This window comes from Dipodomys ordii, unplaced genomic scaffold (genome assembly GCF_000151885.1).
Source record: "Dipodomys ordii isolate 6190 unplaced genomic scaffold, Dord_2.0 Scaffold66, whole genome shotgun sequence".
In the NCBI taxonomy this organism is placed as follows: Eukaryota; Metazoa; Chordata; class Mammalia; order Rodentia; family Heteromyidae; genus Dipodomys; species Dipodomys ordii.
The window spans coordinates 4,724,700-4,735,768 of NW_012267282.1; the positions used below are offsets into that span (position 1 = coordinate 4,724,700).

The 11,069-nt window shown below is 43.3% G+C and overlaps 2 protein-coding genes across 2 annotated transcripts in view; one reads left to right on the plus strand and one right to left on the minus strand.

The window, feature by feature from the left end:
* Rad9b (RAD9 checkpoint clamp component B) overlaps positions 1 to 11,069 on the plus strand; it is a 33,747-nt gene that overhangs the window by 2,594 nt on the left and 20,084 nt on the right. Inside the window, exons 3-4 of the mRNA XM_013023187.1 lie at positions 9,374 to 9,527; positions 9,695 to 9,811. Coding sequence (XP_012878641.1) covers positions 9,374 to 9,527; positions 9,695 to 9,811 — 271 coding nt within the window. The remainder of the gene's footprint in view (positions 1 to 9,373; positions 9,528 to 9,694; positions 9,812 to 11,069) is intronic.
* The window catches only part of Vps29 (VPS29 retromer complex component), a 10,827-nt gene continuing 1,262 nt past the window's right edge, over positions 1,505 to 11,069 (minus strand). The window contains exons 2-4 of the mRNA XM_013023189.1: positions 4,181 to 4,372; positions 2,750 to 2,985; positions 1,505 to 1,696 (exon numbers count right to left, since the gene is read on the minus strand). Coding sequence (XP_012878643.1) covers positions 1,579 to 1,696; positions 2,750 to 2,985; positions 4,181 to 4,372 — 546 coding nt within the window. The 3' untranslated portion in view covers positions 1,505 to 1,578. The remainder of the gene's footprint in view (positions 1,697 to 2,749; positions 2,986 to 4,180; positions 4,373 to 11,069) is intronic.

Here is an 11,069-nt window from a genome sequence, read left to right on the forward strand (position 1 = left end):
CTCTACCACTTGAGCCACAGCGCCACTTCCGGCTTTTTTCTTTTTTGCTTATGTGGTGCTGAGGAATCGAACCCAGGGCCTGAGGCATGCAAGGCAAGCACTCTACCACTGAGCCACCTTCCCAGCCCTACAAGGATTTTCTTAACTGGGCTAAGAAAAACTAGTATGTCCAGAAATAGAAGAGCACTCAGGGGTAAACACCCTGACTTAGAAAGTAGGTGCTCAAGAAATACTACTTGAATAGTTTACAAACTCAGATTTTTCTGTATCTTATAAAAGTTACCATACACTCAAACGATACAGTTGGGGGCTGGGAAGGTGGCTCAGTGGTAGAGTACGTGCCTTGCATGCATTAGGCCCTCAATTCGATTCCTCAGCACCACACAGGCAGAAAAAGCCGGAAGTGGGGCTGAGGCTCAAGTGATAGAGCGCTGATCTACAGCTGAAGAGCTGAGGGACAGCGCCCAGGCCCAGAGTTCAGGCCCCAGGACTGGAAAAAAAAAAATGATACAGTTGGGAATGGTTCTAACGAAGGATTTTGGGTTTTTTTGGGTCATTTGTGGGGCTTAAACTCAGGGCCTGGGCACTGTCTCTGAGCTTTTTTGCTCAAGGCTAGCTTTATACTACTTTAAGCCACAGCACCACTTCCGGTTTTCTGGTAGTTGGAGATAAGCTTCAAAGGGGCTGGGAATATGGCTTAGTGGTAGAGTGCTTACCTAAGATGCATGAAGCCCTGGGTTCAATTCCTCAGTACCACATATACAGAAAAAGCCAGAAGTGACTCTGTGGCTCAAGTGGTAGAGTGCTAGCCTTGAGCAAAAGATTAAGGACAGTACCCAGGCCCTGAGTTTAAACCCCTAGCAAAAAAAAAAAAAAGTTTCACAGATTTTCCTGCCCAGGCTGGCTTTGAATGAGATCCTCACATCTCAGCCTCCTGAGTAGCTGCGATGCCAACTGTGAGCCACCAGCACCTGGCTGATGAGAGGATTCCGGAACTACCTGGTCAATCTAGTATGCTTCCTTTATAACTTTAGTGGGGTTTTTTTTGGACCTTGAAACATAGGAGCAGCAACAGTTTGAAGAGCCACTGCTGTAATATGGGAATATGAAACATCGTTTAGGAAGGAAGATGTGAGTCCAACAGTATTACCAATGCAGAGAAAGCTGAGTGAGCCTCGCTCCTGCCTTCCACTGTCAGTGCCACGCAGTTTCATTGGGTCTCTCGTGTTTTAAAATTAAACAGGCTATCAAGAAAGTATACATGAAAAGCAAACATTTATTACTGGAGAAGAGAAAAATGTACACAGAAAGTCTATATTCTTTCTGTTCATGCACTGGTTGTAAAATAAGGTCCAAATGCCAACTTTGAAGATATTTACAAGAATAACTTTTTCTTAACACACAACCATTTACTGTGAGGTGGACTTTTTAAAATACAAAGTCTATACTGCAAACTAACTACAGTTTCTAAGAAGATTAGAAGAAGTAGTAAGGGATACAGTTATGTGATTCTTAAATGTTTAATTGCTTGATTTGAACAGGGTAATAGGGTAATGAAAAAATCAAAACAGACTAGTTTTAAGATTTTTTGTATTCAATTCTTTCTACTTTCACGTCATCTCCAATTAGCTGATAGACATATGTGACCACTGTGGAAGCCTGGATGTCCATCAACACAAACGATGGAATAATATTTCTGGAAGGAAAGACATAGTATCAGTGTTTTGTACTAAATAGCAATAGAACTATAAACCTCAATTTAACTTGAATTCAAGAAGAAATGTTGAACGTTGCTTGCATGTTTAAAAAGAACAAGTACCAGTGAGTGGTTCAAGCCTATAATCCTAGCTTCTTGGGAGCAAGAGATGGGGGATCAAGGTTTGAGGCCAGCCCAGGTATAAAAGTTGGTGAGACTCCATCTCACCAATGGCTGGGTCACATGCCTGTCATCCCAGCTGCAAAGCATGACAATGCTATGCGTTAGTATGAGGCTGTGGTCCCCGGTGATGGCGGGGAGGGCAAGTAGGAATTCAGCCCAGGCCAGCCCAAGCATAGCAGGAAACCACACCTTGAAAATAACCAATGCAAATGGACTGGAACTTGGTTCTAGCAGAGCACCTGCCTAGCCAGCAAGGCCCTGAGTTCAATCCCCAACATGTCCAAAAAAAAAAACAATTACAATTACCAAAAGAATTGTTATTTTTTGTTGTTGCCGGTTGTGGGGCTTGAACTAGGCCTGGGCACTATCCCTCAGCTCTTCAATTCAAGGCTAGCGCTCTACCACTTGAACCACAGCGCCACTTCCGGCTTTTTCTGCTTATGTGGTGCTGAGGAATTGAACCCAGGACCTCATGCATGCAAGGCAAGCACTCTTACCACTGAGCCACCTTCCCAGCCCAAACAAAAGAATTATTTTAAAGGTGGCTTTTAAAAAATGTTTTGTTGTGTGTCTATGTGTGTGTGTAGTTGGTACCAGGGCTTGAACTCAGGGCCTCACTTTCTTGCTCGGCTTTCTTGGTTACAGCTGGCACTCTATCACTTGCACCATACCTTGAACTCTCCTTTTGCTGGTTAATTGGAAATGGTTTCTTGCAGACTTTTCTGATATGGCTAGCTTTGAACTAAGATCCTCCAGATCTCAGCCTCTCCAGTAGCTAGGATTATAGATGAGAGCCACCAGCACCTGGCTACATTTGTCTTTTATAAACTATCACATAGGCAACTGTTAACTTTACAGCACACTACTTACGTTTCCAAGGCATTATATGCCCCAGTGGCAGAACCTGGGTTAATGTAGAATTTATTTTCATGCTCAAATGCTTCAAATTTGTGAGTGTGTCCTGAGATAAGAATGTCCACATCGAACTGCCTCTGCAGCAGGGCCAGGCTGGCCATGTCTCCCCACGGAATGACCTGATGTCCGTGGATCAAACCGATTTTGAACTGTCCCACAGTCACAACTTTCTGTTCCGGGTAATTCAGATTCTAATGTAAGAAACAGACACCAAGAAATATTTTAGAACTAATAATGTTAAGAAGTTGTTTAAATATTCAAACTCATTCAGATGTCTTAAAAGAGTACCTCATAACACACTCATTTATAAATCTTTGATTTCTTCTCTTTCTCAAAGACTAGGCTTAAAACAATTTATTCAGTGTAAACTGCACTTTACCTTCCCTTTAGTAGGTATATATATATATTTTTTTTTTGGGTCCGGTTGTGGGGCCTGAACTCTGGGCCTGGGCGCTGTCCCTCAGCTCTTCAGCTCAAGGCTAGTGCTCTACCACTTGAGCCACATCACCACTTCCGGCTTTTTCTTATGTGGTGCTGAGGAATCGAACCCAGAGCCTCGAGCATGCAAGGCAAATGCTCTACCACTGAGCCACCTTCCCAGCCCTAGTAAGTATATTTTTATAGATTATAGATTCTTTTGGGGCATGGGCTAGAGAAACTTAGGGTTTTCTTACCTATAATCTAGAGAGTTCAGATTGTGCCCCGGTCTTTGATAACCAGGCTCCCCATTTTATGGCTGCCACTTGACATCCAGTGAGTGGCCAAACTAAGGTCCAAACTCTGGTGGCACGGCTTCAGGGTTCATAAATACAGTGAATTAAATTAAGCCTAACTCTTGCTAATTAAATTGTCTTCACCCAACACAGACATGACCACAGTGTAAGTGTGAGAGTGAGAGAGAGAGAGAGAGTGTGTGTGTGTGTGTATGTGTCCGTCCATTTGGTTTGGTATAAAGAAACCCAAGCGCACCAAAAGTTAAAAAGAAATGATGAAAAGCTAAAACTCTGAATCCCGATACAAGCCAGTCTAGTCTTTGGGCCTTAGATCTAGGGAATTGTTTTTAGATCTCTTCCCCTTGCATGTTAAGAGATTGTTCTTTTCTCCCTGCTTTGTCCTACTTTACTAAATAAACCTTTGATAGTCTTCAAAAACACCAACATTTTCTTCTCTGTCTGTGGTGCTGGAGGTCTTGTGCTCTATCACTGAGATATATCTCCAGGCCTTTAGAAAACTTTTTCAAAGGGAGAACAAAATGAAAACAAAAAGACCTTAGCAGTTGGTAGACTTTGGCCTAAAGGATAAAGTCTGTATACATAAGAATCAGGAAAGGGGGAAATGGGAAAGGAGAAGGGAGTGGGGGGTGGGAGGGTACAGGAGACACATCACCTCATCGAAGTCTCCCCTCACGATATGGACATCACCAGCCAGAGTCTTGAGATAGTCATAACTCTCTTTGGTACAAAGGTTTCCAGTGCAGAGAATGTGCTGTATCTTCCCCGGTACCAGGAGTTTTTTGAACTTAGCCGGCAAACTGTTACACCGGTGTGGGATATGCAGATCTCCTAACACCAACACCAACTTTGAAGTGGCAAGGTGAAATAAGGCATAGCATTAAACATGATGCCAAACCAACAGACCCCCATGATTCCCTAAAATTCTAAGAGATACCTTCCAAAACCCAGAAGTTATCAAAACAGTTCCTTTCATGACCATTTAAACAAATACATAATGTGCTCTGTTCCAAATCAGTCTTATTTTGGATATAAATAGTTGAACATGCTCGATAATCATTCTATCAACTAAGAATAGAATCAAGCATTCTAAACTGATTTAGAGATCTAGAAATTATACTGAAAAAAAAAAACCAAAATCATAAAATGAAAAGTATAGTACTGAACCCTATGGAAGCTGGCTTTTTTGAAGGCTGAAATGTAAATTCCTATTTCTGCAGTTGCAAAGCTGACATAATTGTAATAAAAATGTTATTAAGGAGAATCATTAAACATGCAGTGAAAAAAAGTCAATTCTGCAATGTTTGCTTACTAGACTAACAACTATTGGGAGAACAGTAGCCACAATTACCATTTTTTTTACTTCAAATGACTAACCACACACTAAAGGGCTTTAAAAGCATATGTTAGCCAGGTGACGGTGGCTCATGCCTGTAATCCTAGCTACTCAGGAGGCTGAGATCTGAGGATCGCGGTTCAAAGCCAGCCCCTGCAGGAAAGACCGTGGTGGTTTATCTCTAATAAACCACCAGAAAACCGGAAGTGGCGCTGTAGCTCAAGTAGTAGAACGCTCGCCTTGAGCTGAAGAGCTGAGGGACAGCGCCCAGGCCCAGAGTCCAAGCCCCACGACCGACAAAAAAAAAAAAAAAAAAGCCTATGTGTTAGTTTCAATAGATAAATATGAGCTTTTGGATTATAATCTTTGATCAGAAAGCCCCATCATTTTTTTTTTTTGGTCTGCAGGTCCTGGGACTTGAATTCTAGGCCTGGGCGCTGTCCCTCAGCTCTTCAGCTCAAAGCAAGCGCTCTACCACTTGAGCCACAATGCCACTTGGATTTTTGGTGGCTTACTGGAGATAAGAAAGAGTCTCATGGACTTTCCTGCCTGGGCTGGCTTTGAACTGTGATCCTCAGATCTCAGCCTCCTGAATAGGATTACAGGTATGAGCCACCAGCACCTGGCTCATTGGTGTTTTTATTACCTGGATTAAACTACCTATATTCCCTCAATTGTTCAGAGTTATAAAATAACATTTTCACAATCTTTATGTGTATTAAAACATTAAAACTGGTAGAGCGCTAGCCTGAGCTGAAGAGCTGAGGGACAGCGCCCAGGCCCAGAGTTCAGGCCCCACAACCGGACCCTCCCCCCAAAAAAAAACAAAAAGAAGTCTTCATTAAAGCATTCAAACAAAAAAGAAAAGTCAGCTAAATAAGTGATGTGTCCCACAAGAGGGAGTTCAGCGTGACTATACAAAATCAGCTCAAATATAAAGAATCCAAAAAAAAAAAAACTTTAGGATTTTACCAATAACAAATTTAACAGAATAAAGTTAAAAGAGCCGTTTAAAAATAATATCTGGTCTCCAAAGGGCAGCAGAATTAACTTGTTCATGCTCTCAGTACCTGCATTTTATACAGGATTTTTCCCATACAGACATACCACTCCTGAACAAACATGCTATTTAACTGCTTTAAAGACATGATTTTAATATTAAACATCTAATAGGGCCAGGTGTCATTGGCTCACACGTGTACTTCTAGCTACTCAGGAGGTTGTGATCCAGAAGATTGCAGTTCAAGGCCAGCCTGGCAGTGTGTAAGAGCCTATCTCTAAAATAATCAGCTAAGGGCTGGGAAGGTGGCTCAGTGGTAGAGTGCTCAAGGCTCTGGGTTCGATTCTTCAGCACCACATAAACAGAAAAGGATGGAAGTGGGCACTGTGGCTCAAGTGGGAGAGCGCTAGCCTTGAGCTGAAGAGCTCAGAGTCAGTGCCCAGGCCCAGAGTTCAAGCCTCACAACCAACCAAAAAAAACCAAAAATACTTTTGCCACTACAGGGCTGGAGGCATGGCCTAATGTAATGGTTAGTGCTTACATACTAAATTCAAGAACCTGTGTTCAAATCTCAGCCCTGTAAAAAAAAAAAAAATGCTCAAAATAATTCTACCACTAGGCTTTGTAAAATAATATTCACCAAAAATGATATGGATAAAATTAAAGCAATTGCTAAAATAAAGCTCAAGTTATTTGGCAACAAAAAATAAAAACTGCAAAGAAAAACTTTATCAGGACACAGAATAACTGATGTAACATGAAGTTACAAATTGGTACACCTTTTTTAATTTATGAAGAGCAGTTTCAATGGATAATTCTTCAAAAATATATTGACTGTTCAGTGCAGTTATCAGTAGACAAGACATCTGTAAAACTAAAAACCACTATGAAGTATACATGTTCAGTGGTGATATAAAAGTACCTTGGTGGGCTGGGAAGGTGGCTCAGTGGTAGAGTGCTTGCCTCGCATGCATGAGGCCCTGGGTTCGATTCCTCAGCACCACACAAGCAGAAAAAATCCGGAAGTGGCGCTGTGGCTCAAGTGGTAGGGCTCTAGCCTTGAGCTGAGCGCTGAGGGACAGCGCCCAGGCCCAGAGTTCAAGCCCTACCACCAACCAAAAAAAAAAAAAAAAAGGTACCTTGGCATACAAAGAGCAATCTTCACTCTACAGAGATTCTCTTCAGATATGGATTGAAGTGCAGTTACTGTGGGAAGCTGGCATTTGAGAAAAAGGTAAAAATAGATTTCTACATTAAAAAGAGTCCCAGGGCTGGGAAGGTGGCTCAGTGGTAGAGCGCTTGCCTTGCATGCCTGAGGCCCTGAGTTCGATTCCTCAGCACCACATAAGCAAAAAGAAAAAAGCCGGAAGTGGCGCTGTGGCTCAAGTGGTAGAGCGCTAGCCTTGAGCTGAAGAGCTGAGGGACAGCGCCCAGGCCCAGAGTTCAAGCCCCACGACCGACAAAAAAAAAAAAAAAAAAGACTAGTGCTCTACCACTTTGAGCCACAGCACCACTTCCAGTTGTCTTGTGATTAACTGGAGACAAGAGTCTCCTGGGCTTTCTTGTCCTGGCTGGCTTTGTTTTTTGTTTTTAGTTTTTTGTTTGTTTTTTGTTGTTTTGTCGGTTGTAGGGCCTGAACTCTGGGCCTGGGTACTGTCCCTCAGCTCTTTAGCTCAAGGCTAGAGCTCTACCATTTGAGCCATAGTGCCACTTCTGACTTTTCTGCTTATGTGATACTGAGGAATCAAACCCAGGGCCTCATGCATGCAAGGCAAGCACTCTACCACTGAGCCACCTTCCCAGCCCTCCTGGCTGGCTTTGAACCATGATCCTCAGATCTCTGCCTCCTAAGTAGCTAGGATTACAGGTGTGAGTCACCAGCACACAGTCTCAGCACCTTTTTTTTTCTTTTTGGTCAGTAGTGGGGCTTGAACTCTGGGCCTAGGCACTGTCCCTCAGCTCTTCAGCTCAAGGCTAGCGCTCTACCACTTGAGCCACAGCACCACTTCCATTTTCTGGTGGTTCATTGGAGGTAAGAGTCTAATGGACTTTCCTGCCTGAGCTGGCTCTGAACCTTGATCCTCAGATCTCAGCCTCCTGAGTAGCTATGATTATAGGCATGTGCCCAGTTCAGCACCCTTTTTGACACTGGTTAGTTTTTTTTTTTTTGGTCGGTCACAGGGCTTGAACTCTGGGCTTGGGCGCTGTTCCTGCACTCTTCAGCTCAAGGCTAGTGCTCTACCGCTTGAGCCACAGCGCCACTTCTGGTTTTCTAGTGGTTTATTGGAGATAAGAGTCTCACAGACTTTCCTGCCAGGGCTGGCTTTGAACCGCGATCCTCAGATCTCAGCCTCCTGAGTAGCTAGGATTACAGGCGTGAGCCACCAGCGCCCGGCTGACATGGTTAGTTTGAAGTAGGTTCCCACTGCTCAGGCCTGCACCTGGACCATGGTTCTCCTATTCTGTTTTCCATCATAGCTGGGCTGACAGGTATGTGTCATCATGCCAGCTTTTTATTTTTTTTTGAGGGGGGGTCCGGTCATCGGGCCTGAACTCTGGGCCTGGGCGCTGTCCCTCAGCTCTTCAGCTCAAGGCTAATGCTGTACCACCTGAGCCACAGCGCCACTTCCGGCTTTTTTCTTTTTGTTTATATGGTGCTGAGGAATCGAACCCAGGGCCTGAGGCATGCAAGGCAAGCGCTCTACCACTGAGCCACCTTTCCAGCCCCGCCAGCTTTTTATTTTGAGATGAAACGTAGCAAAGTTTTTTCACCTGAGCTGCCTGGAACTTTGATCCTTTCAATCACATCTTTCTATTAGCTAAGGAGTCATGATACTCCTAGCTACTGGTTGAGAAGGGGTCTTGCATGCTCAGGCTGGCCTTTTAACTATGATCCTCTTGATCTCAGCCTCCCAATTAGCTAGTGTGAGCCACAGTGTCCAGTGTAATTCCCTTTTCTAGTGCCTTCTGCCACTACATGTGTTAAAGTTAAGGCCCCAGTGGCGCTGTGGCTCAAGCAGTAGATCACTCGCCTTGAGCTGAAAAGCACAGGGACAGCACCTAAGCCCAGAGTTCAAGCCCCACGACTGACCAAAAAATTTAAAAAAAAAGTTAAAGCCCCTTTAGGAATTATAATTTTACATGTTCACCATGTAAAATTTTAGATTGAATATATATTCAATATAATATCTCCACATATGTATATGTAAATACAAACTGTGTGGTACAGTCCATAGCTAACGGTTTATGCTTTTTTTTTTTTTTTTTGCCAGTCCTGGGGCTTGAACTCAGGGCCTGGACACTGTCCCTGAGCTTCTTTTGCTCAAGGCTAGCACTCTAACACTTGAGCCACAGCGCTACTTCCAGTTTTTTCTGTTTATGTGGTACTGAGGAATGGAACCCAGGGATTCATGCATGCTAGGCAAGCACTCCACCACTAAGCCACCTTCCCTGCCTTACATAATGGAATTTGAAGTTGGTTTTGTTCCAAAACAGCTCACTTATTTTTTCAGCTCGTGCTGCGATCTATTAATTCTTCTTGTTCAGCCTATGGATATGCCCTCTTCTCACCTGTGTTTTTTGAACAATATCAATGGTCAACGTCAGAGACAATGAATCATGATGACATTCCACTGACTTTAAATTTCAAATTCACAATGCAGGTAAATCTTCATGTTTTTCTTTCATACAGGACAAAAATCCATCTGCTCAACACTACACATTGGCATGCAGATCCCTCAGCTCATTTATGAATACACATAACCAAGTTGGGTTTAAGAAGATAAGCAGCTATATCGGGTACCTGTTTAATAGTTGTCATGTATTTCTTTTACAGTCTCTTCTGCCCATCTTTAAATGTCTGAATTTCCTTGAGAGGAATGTTGAGAAGTGCAAAATGTTCACAAAATCTGGGAAGTGTAGATTTATTATTCAGCTCTTCTGCAAGCACAGTAGGTATAACTGAATGGTTTAAAATGCTGTTTCTACAGGGCGCCAGTGGCTCACGCCTGTAATCCTAGCTACTCAGGAGGTTGAGATCTGAGGATCTTGATTCAAAGCCAGCCCAGGCAGGAAAGTCCCTAAGACTCTTCAATAAACCACCAGAAAACCGGAAGTGGTGCTGTGGCTTAAGTGTTAGAGCACTTGCCTTTTGCTGAAGAGCTGAGGGACAGCGCCCAGGCCCAGAGTTCAAACCCTATGACCAACAAAAAATAAAAGGTCTGGGAAGGTGGCTCAGTGGTAGAGCATTTGCCTTGCATGCATGAGGCCCTGGGTTCGATTCCTCAGCACCACATAAGCAAAAAAAGAAAAAAGCCAGAAGTGGTGCTGTGTCTCAAGTGGTAGAGCGCTAGCCTTGAGCTGAAGAGTTGAGGGACAGCATCCAGGCCCAGAGTTCAGGCACTATGACCGGGCCCCCCCCCCAAAAAAAAATAAAAGTTGTTTCTTCTGAACTGGTTTTAGTTTGAGAATATTGAAACTTCCTCTCAAGACCTCTGCTATAGCATCATTGCTTGGGCAAGTAAAGGTATTCCCTTGTCTATCCCTGTTCCTGTATGATGATTGGTATTAGGCATTTTTTAAATTTTTTTAATTAAAAAAAACGAGGAAACAAACAAAAGACGCCTCATAATGTTACAATTTATATATTTTTTCTTCCCCAGCTGTTCTGGGTTTTGAGCTCCAGGTCTTGGGCTTCCTGGGCAGAAATTCTACCTCTTGAGCCACATCTTCAACATTTTTGCTATCTATCTATCTGTCTGTCTGTCTATCTATCTATCTATCTAGGATAGGGCCTCAGTACTCCATCCTCTACTTATACCACCTAAGAAGCTAGGACGACAGGTGTGTATCCCCAGACTTATCTAATATTTCTTAATTTTATCTTAAGTTTATCTTTGTGATAATTGTTCTAGTCCTGGGACTTGAACTCAGGACCTGGGTGCTGTTCCTGAGTAATAAGAATCTCATGGATTTTCCTTCCCAGGCTGGCTTTGAACCACAATCCTCAGATCAACCTCCTGAGTAGCTAGGATACAGGCATAAGCCACCAGCACCTAGCTCTTATCTTAATAACATTATCTAAGGGCTGGGAAGGTGGCTCAGTGGTAGAGCACTTGCCTTGCATGCTTGAGGCCCTGGGTTCTATTCCTCAGCACCACATAAGCAAAAAGAAAAAAGCCGGAAGTGGCGCTGTGGCTCAAGTGGTAG